The sequence below is a fragment of the Polypterus senegalus genome, chromosome 8, assembly GCF_016835505.1.
Source record: "Polypterus senegalus isolate Bchr_013 chromosome 8, ASM1683550v1, whole genome shotgun sequence".
In the NCBI taxonomy this organism is placed as follows: domain Eukaryota; kingdom Metazoa; phylum Chordata; class Cladistia; order Polypteriformes; family Polypteridae; genus Polypterus; species Polypterus senegalus.
In genome coordinates, this window is record NC_053161.1 from 58491447 (window position 1) to 58509915 (window position 18469).

Consider the following 18469-nt stretch of genomic DNA (forward strand, 5'->3'; position numbering starts at 1 on the left):
ATCCAAACCCAGCACATTTGTACAGCCACGTCTCCATAAAACACAATGTTACACACATGACATTCCATCACAACCTCTCCAGCAGTTAATTCCTCCAATTTATTCACCTGTGATCTTACGTTTACTTTAACAATCACCAGAAGATACGGTTTAATTTCTTGTATTAGTGCCAACTTTTTTGCTGTGGTTTCTACATTGAAGCTCCATCAGAATATCCATCTTCTGTTGGGCAATCAGTGTCTGCTGCCATAGGGGAAACAGCTGATCCACTGTGCACACACTCTTGCCTTTACTGTTGTCAAAAAGCACAATGGAGTAAAGATTCTCAAAAGTTAAAAAGAGTAAAATTTTCCACAGCTTATTAATGTTCTGTTATTACAATACAGTATTATTGCTAGTTAGTAAAAACACAGCTAAAACAAACACTACAGCACTAGAAAAAAAAGACACACAGAGATATTGTAAAATGCAGGCTCTTCCCACTGTGCACCGGCAGGATTCCATATTTCCATATGTTGGCACAGCCACTAGGAACCAGAACCAGTCTGAGAGCTTTCTAGTGTTTTTCAATAACAATAACACAGGGATTTCTTGTACATTCACCACATAAAATGTAAGTCAGAAATGTTGGTGAACTGAGCAATATGAAAGAAATGTTGGAAATTACTGTGGTGTTAATTATTCCCTGTGCTGCTTTTCAAATGTGTTTTTTTTTTCTTTCACGTTTCTGATTTTCCAATATGCCCTCTTCCTTGTGATGTTGACTTTGTGAACAATGCTGTGATCTTCATGTAGTAAATGGAGGTTCTGAATGGGGCACTCGAGAGACTGAGTAAGGAGTCTGAGCATCTCGGCTTGCGAGTGTCCTGATAAAAACCAAGATCCAGGCCTTTAATGATCTCTTGGGTACAGCCATCAGCAGTGTGTCTGTCTGCGGAGAGAGTGTTGACCTTGTCAAGAGGTTTACTTACCTTGGCAGTGTCATTCATGTCTGTGGTAAATCTTCCGACTAAAGTCAATAGACAGATTGGGAGAGCATGGGGGGGCATGAGGTTGCTGAAAAGGGGTGAATTTCTAAGTGAGTGAAGCACAATTGGGTTATCAGTATATTGCAGATAATGTGTGTTTATTGGAGCACAAAGCAAGGAATACAAAGAAGTACTGCAGGATTTTACTTCTATTGCGGACCAAGCCTGTGTATGTTCTTCTATTTGTGTCCAGGTTCTTATCGCCTGTATATTTGCTGCCCAGTAATAAAACTGGAAGTTAGGTAGAGCCATGCCGCCTTCTGCCTTTTGTCTTTGTAGGGTCGCTTTTTGGATGCGTGGATGTATAAATAAAAAAATTTTTTTGTAAAATTCCAAATAAATTAGGTTATTGTTGAACCTAATTGCTTAAAGAATGATTTATTAATATATATTGGAATGTTTTGAAATAAAAGGAGCTTAGGAAGAATATTCATCTTAACAGTGTTAATTCTTCCAGCTAGTGTGAGATGAAGGGTTGACCATCTATGCAAGTCTTGCTTAATTTTTTCCATGCAGACGGCGAAATTTTGTTGATAAAGAGCTTTATGTTTACTTGTGATGTTTACCCCGAGGTATTTAAACTGTTCTGCAATGGTAAAAGGTAGGGTATCTAATCTAATATTATATGCTTGAGAATTCACTGGAAAGAGTACACTTTTATTCAGATTAATTCTGAGACCAGAGATCTTTTGAAATTCTGTGAGTGCTGTTAAGACTGCAGGCACAGAATTTTCTGGGTCTGATATATACAGTACCATGTCATCTGCATATAATGAAATTTTCTGTTCCAGTCCTCTGATAATCCCTTTTATCTGATCAGTATTTCGACAATGTATTGCCAGTGGTTCAATGGCAATTGCAAACAGTAGCGGTGACAAGGGGCATCCTTGTCTAGTACCACGTTCTAGTTTAAAGTAGTCTGAGCAAATGTTGATGCAAACTGAAGCTTCTGGGTTAGTATACAGTAATTTGATCCATGCACAAATGTTCGGGCCAAACCCAAACTTCTCCAATGTAGTAAAAAGGTATTTCCATTCAATCATGTCAAATGCTTTTTCTGCATCCAATGATAATATTTCTGGGGTGTTTGATTTAGTTGGTGAGTATATTACATTAAACAGGCGTCGATGATTTGAAGATAAGTGTCAGCCCCTAATAAATCCAGTTTGGTCTTGTGATATTACCGAAGGGAGCACTTTCTCCATCCTTCTAGCTATGATTTTACAGGGTATTTTAACGTCATTATTCAGAAGTGAAACTGATCTGTATGATGCACATTGTAATAAGTCCTTATTTTGTTTTGGAAAAACGGTGATTAGTGCTTGGCGAAAAGTTTGAGGAAGAGATTGGTTATCTCTGGCTTCTGTAAATGTTGCTAATAGGAGGGGAGCTAGCTGAGCAGAGAATTTCTTATAAAATTTTGCAGGGTAGCCATCAGGGCCTGCTGCTTTCCCGACTTGGAGTGACTTTATAGCATCTAGTAATTCTGGTAACGCCAGAGGTTTATCAAGTTCCTCCGCACTAAAAGTATCTATTTGTGGTATTTGTAATGTGTCCAGAAATGCATTAGATTGTGTATTGTCTTCTTTAAACTCAGTAGTATATAAGGATTTATAGTAGTCTCTGAAAGTGTGCATTATATTTTTGTGGTCGACGATTTTATCTCCGTTCACGTTGGTGATTACCACTTCTTGCTTGTGAATTTGTTGAGCTAAAAGCTTATTAGCTTTCTCTCAATGTTCATAGTAATGATGTCTGGATTTACAAATTAGTTGTTCAGTTTCTTTAGTTGTCAAGAGATCTAGTTCTGAATGTAGAGCCTGCCTTTTCCTATGTAGAGTCTCGCTTGGTAGTCTGGCATGTTCTTCATCTATTCTAGTAATTTCGCTTTTTATCTCTGCTACTGCAGCACGGTGGTGCAGTGGTAGCACTGCTGCCTTGCAGTTAGGAGACCCGGGTTCGTTTCCCGGGTCCTCCCTGCGTGGAGTTTGCATGTTCTCCCCGTGTTGGTGTGGGTTTCCTCTGGGCGCTCCCGTTTCCTCCCACAGTCCAAAGACATGCAGGTTAGGTGGATTGGCGATTCTAAATTGGCCCTAGTGTGTGCTTGTTGTGTGGGTGTGTTTGTGTGTGTCCTGCGGTGGGTTGGCACCCTGCCTGGGATTGGTTCCTGCCTTGTGCCCTGTGTTGGCTGGGATTGGCTCCAGCAGACCCCCGTGACCTTGTGTTCAGATTCAGCGGGTTGGAAAATGGATGGATGGATGGATCTCTGCTACTTGGCTTTTAATTTATTTCTGTGGGAAAGATATGAGATAATCGTCCTCTTAAGAAGGCCTTAAGAGTTTCCCAGAGTATTCCTGCAGAGATCTCTGAGGATGTTTTTGTCTCTAGAAAGAATTTCATTTGTTTGGATATAAATTCTGTACAATACTCGTCTGCTAATAGAAGCGGGTTGAGACGCCATCTGCGGGGTGAGTGTATGGGGCTTAGTAATTTTGGTTTCTAAGTGACAATAGCTAGGGTATATAAATTGACAGAAAAACCAAAAAGTCATTCATTTCAAATACAGAATATTGGCCCTGTTAAAACTGAAGTAAAATCGTCTATACATCATATTCATCACTTTTGAGCTTTAATACAATATGTCATGTCAATGTATTGTACATTATTGTAATTTCACAGTGTTATGAATTATTATACACATAAGTCATCAGTTTACTGGTTTGACTATATTTCATTACTTGATCAAAGGTGTCATCAGTTCTCAGTTTCTCTAAAATGTTGCGTGCACATGGTTCAGAGTAGCAGTAAATCTACGCAAGTTTTCCCATCAATTTGTTTTTAATAAATCCAGACTTTTGCTTGTAAAGCTACACACGAACATTTAAAGCCTTTTTTTGTGCATACAGAAGTTTTATAAACATGAACCCAGGTTATTATTCCATTATGTTATTGAATAAGGTGAGAGGTAAATGGTACAACAAGGTAATTGAGGTGCATTGTTTTCTCAAGATTGTTCCACTAGTAGCTATTACCACAAGGGTATTCAGATGAAATTTTCCAGTGGGAAGCTTGTATTTCTCCTCTGTCCCATAGCACATAAACACAGTAATAGCAAGGAGAACGCCATTGCAGGGGAGGACTCAGCCAAAAGATGACACATATTGAGCAGTGGCAGAGCCCAAAAGGATGTCAAGCTGGGTCAGTTTTAACAATGAAACTGTCAAACGCAGAACTTAAGGGAGGGTCCTATACTAAAATCTGCACCTGCACTGAATATGTTAAGCTCCATTTATCAGGTCAGATGAACTTTTTCTGAACCCAAGCTATCTCCCTGTGTGTTGTTGAAAAAGAGTTGGATTGAATTGGATTTACTTTATTGTCATTCAAACCATACAAGAAGAAATGCACTGATAAACAAAATTGTGTTTCTCCAGGCTCAATAAACGAACACAAACATAAAGACAAGTGCATGTTATACAACAACAGACAGAATATAGGGTGGTCCAGATCTAATTATGCAATTTTCATTATGCTATTAACTTATTACAGTTATTACATAGAAAATCACCCGAAAAAACCCGGACCATCGAGGAGTGTGTGAACTGACAACATGAAGAATCGTCTTCGAGCCGAACTGGAATCGTCTCCGCATAAGTCAAAGTCATCTAGACGATCTGGATCTGTATAATTAGATCTGGACCACCCTGTATATGTATAATCCAATAGACACATTGGTAAATAGTCGTAAAGTGTTCAAATGACGAAAAACATTAACATAATGCACAGACATAACAGCATTTTAGGAGATATGAGATTCTGAATATATGTGTTCAGATATTTAACTGTCCCAATAGGTCAGCATGTTGTTTGCTGTTAGATGGAGTTGAGTAGTCTAATGACCTGTGGGAAGAAACTCCTACTGAGTCTGGAAATTTTGCCAGAGGGCAAAAGTTTGAACAGTCCATGGGATGGGTGGATAGGGTCTCTGACTATCTTGGTGGCTCTCCTAAGGCAGTGTGACAATTACAGACCTTGTATAGAAGAGAGGGTGGTTCCGATGATTTCCTCTGCCGTCCTCACCACTCTCTGGAAGCACTTCTGATCCGAAACAGTGCAGCTGCCAAACCAGACTGAGAGGCTACTGATCAAGATGCTCTATATAGTGCCTCTTTAGAATGGTGTGAGGACAAGAGGTGGGAGGATTGCTCTCCTCATCTGTTGCAGAAAGTGTGGATGCTGCTGTGCTTTCTTGACAAGGGCGGTGGTATTTGTAGTCCATGTCAGGCCATCTGTGATGTGCACCCCCAGGAACTTGGTACTTCCTCCTGACTCCACAACGTTCTCATAGATTATAAGTGGAGTATGTGCCATGTGTTTCCTCCTTAAGTCAACAATGATCTCCTTTGTCTGTTGACAATCAGTGAAAGGTTGTTAAAAAATATAATTTCATTTTTATCTATACATCCTTGTTTTGAATATGGACACAAGGTGGTAGATGAGGCCAGAAGCAACACTTAATTTGGTACATGGGCCTTTTCTAACATAAATGTGGCATAAAATGAAGAGACTGGTTGTGATACAGAAAGTGTTGTGTATTGAAGGTACTTAAATTAAGCTTTAATGTAAAAGGAACTTTATAAATGAGTTGATAGACTTTCTCTACTCTTTTAATAAATCAGCTGGCTAATCCTGGCAAAACTCTCTGCACATCTGTTATAATTTACTGCAGTCCCTCTCTCAGCCATGTTACCACCCCCACAGCTGGAACAGACCCTTGGGCACAGCGGGGGATTTGCGCTTCAATGTTATCACCAAACCTTTGGCCATGCTAACTTTATCAGACAACTATGTGGTATATGGAAGCAAACAAAGTCTCTGGAGAAAAAAAAAATCTCAATGACCATAGCATTGAGACTATAAATACTCAGAACCTTTCATTAGTAATATTAGTAAGCAGAACTAAATAAATTTGCAGAATGGAATCGTTGCACTCTGCTATGCTGATGGGTTTCGCAGCTGGGTGTACTACTGGCTTCAATGTGTGTGCTGAATTAGTTCTTAAAACTAAAATGGGCTTGGCAAATGAAGAGTTCAGTTTTTAATGTAGAGTGCATACACTTAGGGTTACAGCTATCAGTGAAAAGGGAGGATTAAACAGAATTCAGTATCTTAAACAAGTGACACATTATAAGGACATTACCAATGGGTGACGAGAAATGTTTCCTTTTAATTTGAGCCTTTTGTTTTAATGAATTTTCACATATTTTAAACCCATTTATTTCAGTCCACTAATCAATGTATCAGTGTTTGTTATCTCTTTAATCTTTATAAGGGAAAAGGCAAGTCACAATCTTACACTGGATTTCAGATGATATATTCTTTGCGCATGTACTGAGTTTTCATTGGGTTAGCTCATAGCATAATGTAATTACACAATTCCTTCCCACACTGGTTAAAATGGTGAAAGGTTATTTCCACAAAAAGAAAGTACAGGACATAATGTTTCAGTTGTACTTGTATAACATTCATCCTGTGTGCCTTTAATATATTATACAATATTGATTCCTCAGGGATTGTGCATTAACACTGAAACAATCTAAAAGCATCTTCTAAAGTTGTATTCACATTTTATGGTTTAGAGGTTGCCAATAGAAATTTCACAGAAACGTTCTTCATTGTGGCAACACCCAATTGGGTAATTCTGAGATAAACATTTACATTGAATTAAGCAAACTGTAAAGTCAATTTGACTTCTTACCTACTCAATAGTTAAAATAAATAAATAAAAATAACTAGGTCAGCTAGAACTGTATTTTTTGTGATTTCATTGAATTTGGAGAGTAGGGATACAGGTTTAATGAAATTTGTATATTATTATTTTCGTAATAAAATTAGTTAATTCAGAATTGCTTTTTATTACAGCTCTTATAGCAAATCAACAAGGACCTTAAGTTTCTCTTAAAATACAGACTGGAAATTCAGGGAAGAACAAAGAAGTAGAAAGGTGATACATGGATTTGGTACATCTAAAAAAGTCCTAAAGTATGGAGTATAAAATGGGTGTTGGGGGAGCTGGGTGACAGGGGGATATTTCCTTTGCTATCTTATTCAACCCCCTCCTCCACCACAACTCATGTGGTTTTTAAAGTAAATTACAATTTCAACCAGTTTTTCCACATTCAGTCCATTGTTGATCAAGATAGGGTTATCCCCAAACAACTCTGTACACAAACACTTGTTACCAAAAACTGAAAAATAATGTAATTTACAGTTATAGAAATGGCCTTTTTCTGGGAACAAATAATGGATCAACAACTTACAGCTTTTTTCATGCACTGATAATTAATTAAGAGTTAAAAATGAACAAAAACAATTCTTACAGGTGTCCCAACTTTTGTTGATTACTTACAAACCCTGAGTCTATATAAAAGCAACACTGGAACGAAGTGTGTTGCTACACCCTCTAAAACAAAATTTAGACAATATTGCAAGGTATACTGCTATCATAATGACAAGAAAAAAGAAATTAACCAAGGAAGATCGATAGACTATTATAACTCTTAAAACTGTAGGGCTTTCCTTTAGTGAAATTGCCAAGAAAGTCGAAGGTGTCAGTGTGTAATATTCTACACTATTAAAAGGAAACTGGAGAAAACTCTGACTGGAACAGGTCTGGCAGACCCAAAACCACAACCGAATGCGAAGACAATTTTCTGAGATTCAACAGCTTGCGTGATTGGCAAATGCTACAGTCAAGCATTTGATGAATGAATTATATTTGTTTGATATAGTCTTGCGTTAAGCCTGCAGAATACACTGTGGTTTTCAAAGGCTGCAATAAGTTTATTGGCAGGCTGAATTTGTGTTATGGGTTTAATACTAAATGGTTAATGATGGGCTTAATGCTTTTTGTTATTGGCTTAATACTGTTCATTGGTTACCTGTACAGGGTGCTGTCAGGGTGTATGTTCTGTTGATGTGAGCTCATCTGCCGCTCCTATTGGAAGCAACCTCTTGTTACAAATCAACCCTTCAAATAAGTGCTTGATTGATCAGCTATTCATTTAATTTAAATTACATTCACATCAATGCTTTATTAAAATACTTTAATAGGATTCATTTAATTTTGTATTGAAAATTCATATTGATAAGTGCCTGTCCATAGAATTGCCTAGGCCCAGACAAAGATCTACAGTAGTTTTGATGACAAGTCTGCCTTAAAGGCATTATCTCCTTTTTCAATGTTCATATTATATTTTAATTATTTATTAATGTATAGTTTCTGTATACTTTTTCACTGGGTGCTTTTACACCCTCATCCTAAAGAGCTACCTATCAGGTTGATCAGTGAGTATAAACTGCACCCATGTGAGTGAGTATGGATGTGTGAATAAGTTTAACCTTTAATGGACTGGAGTCTCATCTTGGAATAATTCTTACCTTGCATCCTATGTTGTAAGTATGGAACGTTGCTGCATGTAATCTTATTTTGGAATTAAACAAATTAAGGGAAGTAATGAATGAAAGAACAAACTTATCAGCCAATTCCACCTTCTTCACCACCAACACTACTGTCTTTTGCTTGATTATGGTGAGATTGGCTTTTAAATTTCGATTAATGGAGTTTACTAAACAGGGTGATGAACATATGAATTACATGTGTAATTCAATAAATTGGTATATATACAATAGATGTAATGAATTCTGTACAAATGACTGCCTACATACCTTTCACATTACACCTTCTTAATTGGAGTATAAATTAGCACTACAAGCTAATTGAATTTCTAGTCAGCATTTTAATGTAACAAAGGATCAGTAGCAACAAAGGAAGACATTCAGGAGATTAGTACTGTTAAAGGTAAAAGGACAAAGAATAAGTGGGAAGTCCATTGAAAGATTAGACATCTGTTTCGTGGTGATAAATCCACAATGCTATGTGAGTTCTTGTGTATGTCTGATTGTGTTTGAAACTGTTTTCTGTGACAGTACAAACAAATGCCCTTTGGGTTTATGCATTTGATGATCTGGCACTGTAGCGATCCTGGCTGTACTTAACAATACTGATTTTTGTACAATGATATTTGCAAATGAAAACACACTTTTTTAGTGAAAATAATTATCTTTTTAAAAATGTATATGTATTATATTTAGTTTCCATTTTATAAATTAAGTGGCTACATAGTGATGCCACGATCTTGAACAAAATATGTCAAACAATGTACTTGATAATGGGTAAAATATACATATAAATGAAATGCTGCAGTCTGACCTATTGTTTAGCTTAGGTTTTTTTTATTTATCAAGTATACATTATGTTTAATATATGTAACCATATGTAACATGTGCATGTACTAACTCTTTTGCAATATTAAATAAGTATAAGGGCCTATGTTCTTCCTTCTAAGTCATGTTCTGTAAGGCACTCTATTATATGGGTTTCTTAAAACTGTCAAACACATTGGTAAATATTTAGAAGCACTCTGGTAAATTATTACTTTTGGGAAAAAGTAAAGGAGTTAAAGAGGAGTCTTAATTATATGTCTGTTGCCTATGCCAGCTTAATTTAGATGTAACACCATGAAGTCCCACTGACAGGGCAACATTCAAATTATTGTGTATTTATTGTTAATATGATAGTTGTGATATGGTGGTGCAGTGGTTACTACCTTACAACTCCATGGATCTGGCTTCAGTTTTTTTATAGAGTTCATATATGTTTCTGTTGCTTGTTCAACTTGTTCACACTTTAGTCACACGTATTGTTATTTGCAATTAAAGTGAGAAAAGTGACACTAATATCACAAGGCAACCTCATGTGAAGGAGACTTTTTCTATTAGATTGCTCCCAATATTCCCTGTTTTGAGGGCACACAATAAATGACACACCTGTGTTCAGCATACTGTGAACATTAAAGAAAGGGCACACTTGTGTTTGCAAGAAATAGGTCCTTGCCTGTTTTTCTAAAAAGAATATTAACATTTTTTGCACACGTAACATGTATGCTAAATCAATGAGATTTTCAACACATTTGTAATCATCATAAAAAGGGAATTTGGGAGAAAAAATGTCAAGCAATGAATATAAAAATGGTAGACACTAGTAAGCCATTTTTTTACAAAGATATAAGGATCATTAAGGATTCTTCATCAGTTTTCACATAGTGAGATGAAATAGTATTTTTGAATGTGAAAACTACAGAGGAAGACAGATAGAACTTCAAAATTAAACACTTTGAGGATGACAAAGGCATCATGTAAATAGAATGTACTATTAAGATTAAAATTTTGAAGAGTCAATGGGGCAAAATGTCATTTTATGTGGAAGTGGATAATTACGTAATGTTAGATATAAAAAGGGAGGGGCATTCATGATGTTCCCAGACCAGAAGATTTTCTTTGATGCACAGGTACTGGGCTGTGCACACCAGTTGTACTGTGATATCGCTTGTGAAGATCCCAGCTCAATGCATTTACTATAAACAGGTAAACCAATACACAGCCTTTTAAAGACCAGATTATGTAATTATTGTACTGTATTGTTGGTTCACAAGATTAAAATAACAATGAAAAATATTTTCGTAATGTGTTTTTCATAATACCTGCCAAGCTGCATGGCAGATCATGTTAATATACTTCAAGTAACACTTATTCCCAAGTAAACATCAAAATTACTGGCATTTTGAACAGAAGCTGTTGTGTTTCTTTAATTTCAGTGGAGAACTTGACTTGGAAATTCTTTAGAAACTTGCTGCCACAATTAATTTTGTCTACTATAATCATTGCTGGGACTTTTTAAACCCCCAGAGCACTTTTTTAAACAATTACATTTTGAACATTATGCTTATTTCTCTCATAAAAGAATGCTTTGATTTTTTTTTCAACATTTCTTTGGCTATTAGTTGTTTCTTTCTGCTTTATATGCCTCTGCTGATGGGCTGTCTAGACAGCTTCCTGAAAGAAAGGAGTGCATTTTATAAGTTGTTGTGTCCTTAGCTCTCAGGCTTTTGTCTCTTCCCTCTCTTGTCATTTAATTGTCTGGCTTTTCATAACATTACATACTGTATATAGTCTTTATTTTAATATTAAGCTTGAGAGCATTTTAATATGCATAATAAGCAAACTATGCGTAAGTAAAGCCACAATTAATTTTGCAAAAAAAAAAGAAAGAAAACAAGTTCTAACTGTGCAATTTGATAGTCATTTACACATGAAAGAAATGCCATTATTTTCTCCCTGTGAAATCTTTCTTTTTCTATAACCCTGTATAAGGTGAAGCGGTTGCAGAAAATATCTGGATGGAGTAATGCTGGCTATGATTAGGCCTTAAAGCCACATACCCTGATTGTTTCACTGCTTTGTTTTTTTTTTGCTTTAGGAAGAAAAGAAATGTTTTGTCTGTGATTCAACTGTGGTGTATGATGAGAATGTAAACCATACAAACAGCCACCGCATTGAAAATGTCGTCACAACATTTGCTCCCAACCGACTGAAGACATGGTGGCAGTCTGAAAATGGTAAATTCTGAGGGATAAATGGAAAGAGGGTGGGAGTGGATGTGGGCTATGGAAAAGTGCAGTTAACGGTTAAAGGGCATTTAACCTTTGCTTGGTTAGAGGGCATCTTTTTTCCTGTTTGCTTTTAATATGTTGGTGTCAGTTAACCCTTTAATTATTACATTCAGAGTGACCTGCTGGGGGGAGGAGGAGCAAAGATAACTTCAAAGTTAAACCAAAGAAAAGTAATGCATACCTATCCACTTCACAATCTGCACATAAAAGAGCAAATAATTACCTTGGGGCCTCCTTGAGAACAGCTGCATTGTCGTTGTGCACTGTGCTCATCTCAGAGAGGCACTTAATTAAAACAGGCAAATAACAGCAAACTCTGATTCCTCACAAAAAAAGCACACGCACACACACAACACACAGTTTGAATAGGTTATTTGGCCTGTCCTAGAATTCAGCTACTTATAACTAAAGTAAAATGAACTATGTTTTTAGTTTGTGTGTTTAACAAGATAAGAAGAATAAAAAAAAAAACAAATAAAGGAAGTTGGAGTGCTTTACACTACTCTTGGGAAACTGTGAATAATAAGAACTTCAACCCATGAGGGGGCAATTATGCCATGGATGTGGTTAGTAAAGTAAATGCTTTCTGTTTACTTATGACAAGGAGTTTACTTTTAGCATTTTGTCAATAAATTAATACATAGTAGACCTATACATTTTTGCTTGAAAATACATAACCTGTGATTTAATGGCAAAATTGTCCATATTTGTATATGTTCTGGTAATGAAAATATGTTATAAGATCTTTAATACCATAAAGTTCCATAAACTGCAATGTTCTGCACTTACTGTATTCTGGCTCTTATCACAGAGAAGCCACTAAAGTTTTTTTCACTGTATACTTATCCCGTTTTAGGACTGCGCTTCTTTTATTCATTAATAAGTTTAAAATATTTTGAATCCAATATTTTAAATATAAAAGCTTTCCTTATTTTATTTTTTACATAAATTGTGTATCTTGTAACCAAACACTTGATTGTTATATCAGTGGAGTGTAAACTCCAAGACTGCTGCTGCAGTCTACATTAACAGTGTGATGCTGTTATTTATTTCACCAGTTCTCTCACTATACACATATGATCACATTTGACGTATACTTGTAAAACACATGGAGAAAGGCACTAAATAAAGTCACAAGGAAATAAATTCATCCTGTTCCACTAACTTACTGTATGCCATTAAGCAACTCCTTTAGTGTGCCAGTTTTCCAGTCGCATAAACCGTGGAAACATTTCACTAAACTGGTTAAGCAAATCTGTATGATATTTGCTATGGAAAGGTACTATATAAAATGAAAAGGGTGGGCCTGTAGTCCCCAGTATTAAGTCACTTTGATAAAGTAAGCATGTCCTTTAACCTACCAGAGAACTCAGTCATGAAGTCTGACATCCCCAGCAACCTAGTCTATACCTTGCTCTGTCTAAATGAAACAGGCTTGAGTTTTATTTCAAGTTGTAAAGGAGGGCTTGTGTGAATGCGAGTGCTGACAACCAATGAGTGCTCACCCAGTAGTACAATACAAATTATGCAGCTGCAAGAAATAAGGAAAGCGGTTGTTTCGGATCTCACAAACAGAAGTGAAATTTGTCTGTCTGATACCTCGTATTATATATATATAGTATATACATATATATATATATATATATATATATATATATATATATATATATATATATATATATATATATAGAGAGAGAGAGAGAGAGAGAGAGAGTTTACAGCTGAAATTGCTGGAAAACATTTACATAACACCAGTTCTGTCAGGCAGCACAATAATAGCTGTCAGAAAAAGGGATGAACTTGCTGTATTTTGAAAATGTGAAACTGTGTTGAAAAATCGTCATTTATCAAATGCAGTTTCTAACTGCATAATCTGACATCTTCAAACAACAAGATCAGCTGCGGTTGTTACGTTTGACATCCCCTCCAACTAGCAACCGCATAATGTAATGCCAGCTTAACTCACTGTGTGACACTGAACAAGTCATCTAAATGTCACATCTCAACTGGGATGGAGCTGAAGCTGGATGAGTTTCTTTCCTCTGACTTAAAGTGAGGCCCCTAAGCAAGTCACTTAGCCTGCCTGTAAACTAAAGAAACATGTGCAAGATATCTGTAAATTGCCTTTGATTAGTGTTCAGTATATAAAATCCGCTATAATCTACTGTGTGCTCCTAAGTCATAATTTTCTGTTGTTATTTTTTTCAGGTTTGGAAAATGTCACTATTCAACTCGATCTGGAGGCTGAATTTCATTTCACCCATCTCATTATGACATTCAAGGTAATGCTTAACAACTGCTGGAATTGTCATTCCTGTAAGCAGTTCAGAAATATCAATCAGATTAGAAAGAAAGAAAGACTTACCATTTCCACGGCTAAACTAGTGCTAGACTACAGAGTGCCATTTAATGGTCTATAGAATTGAAAAAATAAGTACTCATTTTAATATAATACACGGTGTAATAAGTGGAGACCAGAGGCGGAAAGGTTTGGGGCAGCCACCCGTTTATTACGGTTTCCGGCTGCAAAAGTCTTTGAGGCATTGCAATAGTTGTTTACACAACAGAGTCCAAAACAGAACTGCCTGCCTAAGCAAGGCAGTGAGCTTTATAGCACAGAGGGCGGAAATGATGTCGTCCTCTGGGCGGAACTGAAGTGACATCATCCTTGGGGCGGAACCGGAAGTGACCTCATTCTTGGGGCGGAACCGGAAGTGATGTGTCCTTCCTGGAAATGGCGGCTCCTGGTGGGATTTCCGGGTAAGACCTGCAGAGAACTCAGAAAGAGCGTCAGTGCACCCCCCCTGGGCAGATGTATAAACAGTATTTCCTAAGCCCTTCAGCTGCTTCCCATGCACACGTGTGTGACAAGACTCCCCCCTCAGCCCAGACCCGTCGGGTCGACCAGAGTGAACAGCGACCCAAGAGGTAGTACCGCAGCTGAGTTACGCCCATTTGATCGCCAGAGCCTCTTTCTCCACCGCCGCACCTGGTCTCCCTGTCCAACAGTTTCCGGCTCAGGTACATAACGGGTGTTCAACACCGTCGGCGCTTTGGCTCAACACGGCACCCAAGCCTGTGTCCGAAGCGTCCGTCTGGAGGATAAAAGGGAGAGAGAAGTTAGGGGAGATCAAGATAGGTGCTGAAGTCAGAGCCCTTTTTAAGTCACTGAATGCAGCCCCGCTTTATCAGACCATACCACCGTATTAGGAGCTCTTTTCTTTGTCAAGTCGGTCAAGGCGCGCTCTCTCGGAGAAGCGAGGCACAAACCGGCGGTAGTACCCGGCCAAACCGAGAAAGGATTGGACTTGCCGCTTGGTTTGCGGACGGGCCAGGCCATTATGGCTTGCAACTTGGAACACTGTGGCCTCACAGTACCCCGCCCACTAGGTAGCCCAAATATTTGGCTTCCCTCAATCCAAAGAAACATTTCTTGGGGTTGATTCGAGCCCGCCTCTCCCAGTGTCCGTAATACTGCTGTGACCTGCTGTATGTGTTCCTTCCAGGTGCTGGAATAGATGACAACGTCATCCAGATAGGCAGCACAGAGCGAGTTATGGGGCCGGAGCACTTTGTCCACCAGGCGCTGAAAAGTCGCAGGCCCGTGTACCCGAATGGAAGGACACGATACTGCCAGTGTCCGCTAGGAGTGCTAAACGCGTTTTTCCTTCGGACTCCGTTAAAGGAACCTGCCAGTACCCCTTTGTCATGTCAAGTGTAGTCAAGAATTTGGCTGGTCCCAGTCTCGAGGAGGTCATCCACGCGAGGCATGGGATAAGCATCAATTGGAAACTTGGTTAAGCCGGCGGAAGTCATTGCAAAACCTCCAACTGTGCCATTTAATGGTCTATAGAATTGAAAAAGGCCATAAGTTTTTAGGGAATGCTTTCTAAGTACTCATTTTAATATAATACAGGCCGGCTGGGCAAATTCCTGGGGTAGTATTTTAGCAGCAGAAAACAGGCCACTTGCTGCACTATTTGGATAAAAACCCATCGTTAACTGGGACCTTGGTCCCGATAATCAATCAATGACAGTACTGTAGTTTTGATTAGCACTTACTACAAACTAACTCTGACTCAACCCTAACCTTAACCACTTTTGAAAATGCAGTATATTTAAGAAAAGATGTGTCAGGTTTATATTAATGACTCAAGTATGTGTTAGTATGTATACATGTTACCTGCAATTTGACCTGACAAACCCATCAGGGTTTTGTTCTTTCTTTGAGCGCAGCATTTTTGGGATATGGTCTTACCCTTCAGCCTCAAGAGTTTGTTCTGGAGAAGAATGGATGCTTTTGAAAGAAGAGATTTCTGCATGCTTTGTTTGTTAGATTTTGATAAAGTTTATGTTTCTTTACTTTATCTTTGTACACTCATTGTATAGTGCTGCAGTGTGTGTACAACGGGGTCATTTAAACTCTTGCAGTTATTGTGCATGACTATAAACCTCTATAACCTTTCTTTAGCTCAGTAGGTATCTGCTGGCCTGTACGTACAATACTGAAAGAGAATTCACAAATACAGCATCAAAAAGCATTTAGGATATCACCAGAAAAATAAAGATAACAAATGAAATCAGTTAACTGTCAAATCTATTTTATTTCTGAACTTGAATATACTGTACAGCACAATTTAGTAAAATGACATGCAGAATTTTCATAGCAATCACACTGACCACTGGTCTCCTCAATTTAAATAGTGCTTCTGCTAGGCACTCATTCATATTTTAGATTTAAGGACTCTTTACATGTTCTCTCTTGTACTTAAAATGCCCGGAGTGTCTCACATCATGAATACCTTTAAAAGACTTGCCCAGGACTATATGAGTCTTCTTGTGGTAGACCACTTGGTCTCACTGCAGTTTGTCTATAGGACAAAGAATGGAGTGGGGAATATAATCTATCTGCTGCATAAGCACTATGAGGATTATATTTTTTTTATTTCACCAGTGCCCTCAATACCATTCAGCCATCCCTGATAAGGAGTAAACCCAGAGATATGTAGGTAGATGAGCCTATGGTGTCCTGGATAATGGACTATCTGTCAGGCAGACTACAGTTTGTGAGACTCAAGGACTGTGTCTCTAATATGGATGTGAGCAACACAAGGAACAATCCTGTCTCCTTTTCTCTTCACTCTGTACACCTCAGACTATAAATATAACACCAGATCATGTCACTTGCAGAAATTCTCAGATGATTCTGCACTTATGGGGTGTATTGATAAAGGGGATGAGACAGAGTGTAGGAGTCAAGTGGAGAACTTTGTTTCATGGTGCAAATTGTCTGGTGCAAATTGTCTGGTTATGTTGACTTTTGTCGCACCAAAGAGTTTCTATGCCCAGTAACTATAATAATAAATAATAATACTGTAATACTTTGCAATTATATAGCACTTTTCTCTCCACTTAAAGCACTCAGCAAGTGCAGGTTAAGGGCCATGCTCAAGGGCCCAACAGAGCAGAGTTCCCTTTGGCATTTACGGGATTCGAACCGGCAACCTTCCGATTGCCAGTGCAGGGAGTTGGGAGTTTAGGGAGTTGGTGTAGAGGTGTTGCACTTTCACAACTACTTGGGGGTCCACATTAATGACAGGTTGGACTGGTCTTGGAACACAGAGGAATTACATAAGGAAGGGCAGAGCAGACTCTTTTTCCTTAGGAGACTGTTTGTTTATTGTGGGAAGTGACACTCTTTACATCTTCTTTTACTCTTTGATTGCCAGTGTGATTTTCTACACTGTGGTGTGCTAGGCTGGTAACAGCAATTCAAGGGAGGTCCACTGAATCAACAAGCTAATTCAAAGGGCAAGCCCAGCTACAGGATGCATTTTGGATGCTCTAAGGGTCATAGTGAAAGTTAGAAATAAAGCAAAACGGAATGCCATTATGAACAAAGTTGCACATCCTCCACACTGACACACTAACATTGAGTACTTTCAGCCAACAAATTATTCAGCAGAAGTGTGTCAAACGCTACTGTGGCCCCTTTATACCAAGAGCAATATGTCTGCATTATGCCTCAATGTGACTCTGACTGCCAAGTCAGAGGTTTTCTTTTTTAATTTTCTTGCTTTATAGTCATTCTGGTGTGTGTTCAGACCAACATGTGTGTGCATATTTATTTATTTACTTACTTATTTGGGTTATATACCTATTTATGTATGAATTTATTTAAAATAAAGTTCTCTCTCTCTCTATCAAACCATCTGATGTAATCCCAGAATTAGAAATGTATATAACTGCTTGACAAAAAATATTCAAGGACATTTTTTAACAAACCTTTAGATCAGATGGAAACCTCATACTTTGTAACACACTTGTTATTGTACCAATCTGTGACACCCTACTTAATGGGCAAGTTTTACTAAGAAAAAGTTGTACTCCAGGACTTCCCAATGCTTTGCCACAATACATGCCATTCACTCCCCTTCTGCAATCTTCCCATAAGCTTTACACTGCAAATGCAGTATGTATACCTTCATGACCTGACCTAAAAATGATAATAAAGACTGAACAACTCTAAAAAAGTAAAAGAAGCAGTAAATATCAGTCTTGTTAAAGCAAACCACAGTTCTCCCCACTTCAGTACACAGGGTAGGCATCTGATCATCCTTCTATTTTGGTCATACCGTCTATTATATGGTGTGATAAAATAAAATACAATATAATACATGTATAATATAATATAAATCATGTGATACAATGCAGTGATTAAAAAGTTAATTATAATATTTGTGGTACTTAAATCTACAAATTCTTTTTGTTCTACTTCACAAGATGCTATTTGTGGTCTGAATGCAAAATTTGCCATTCAATAAGATATTTCATTACCATTAATAATTACCATTATCAGTTTGTGTTGGT

At 37.7% G+C, this 18469-nt stretch overlaps 1 protein-coding gene across 1 annotated transcript in view; it reads left to right on the forward strand.

Annotated features, from left to right (window-relative positions):
- The window catches only part of lamb1a (laminin, beta 1a), an 85140-nt gene that overhangs the window by 4306 nt on the left and 62365 nt on the right, over positions 1–18469 (forward strand). The window contains exons 3-4 of the mRNA XM_039761119.1: positions 11407–11545; positions 13808–13881. Coding sequence (XP_039617053.1) covers positions 11407–11545; positions 13808–13881 — 213 coding nt within the window. The remainder of the gene's footprint in view (positions 1–11406; positions 11546–13807; positions 13882–18469) is intronic.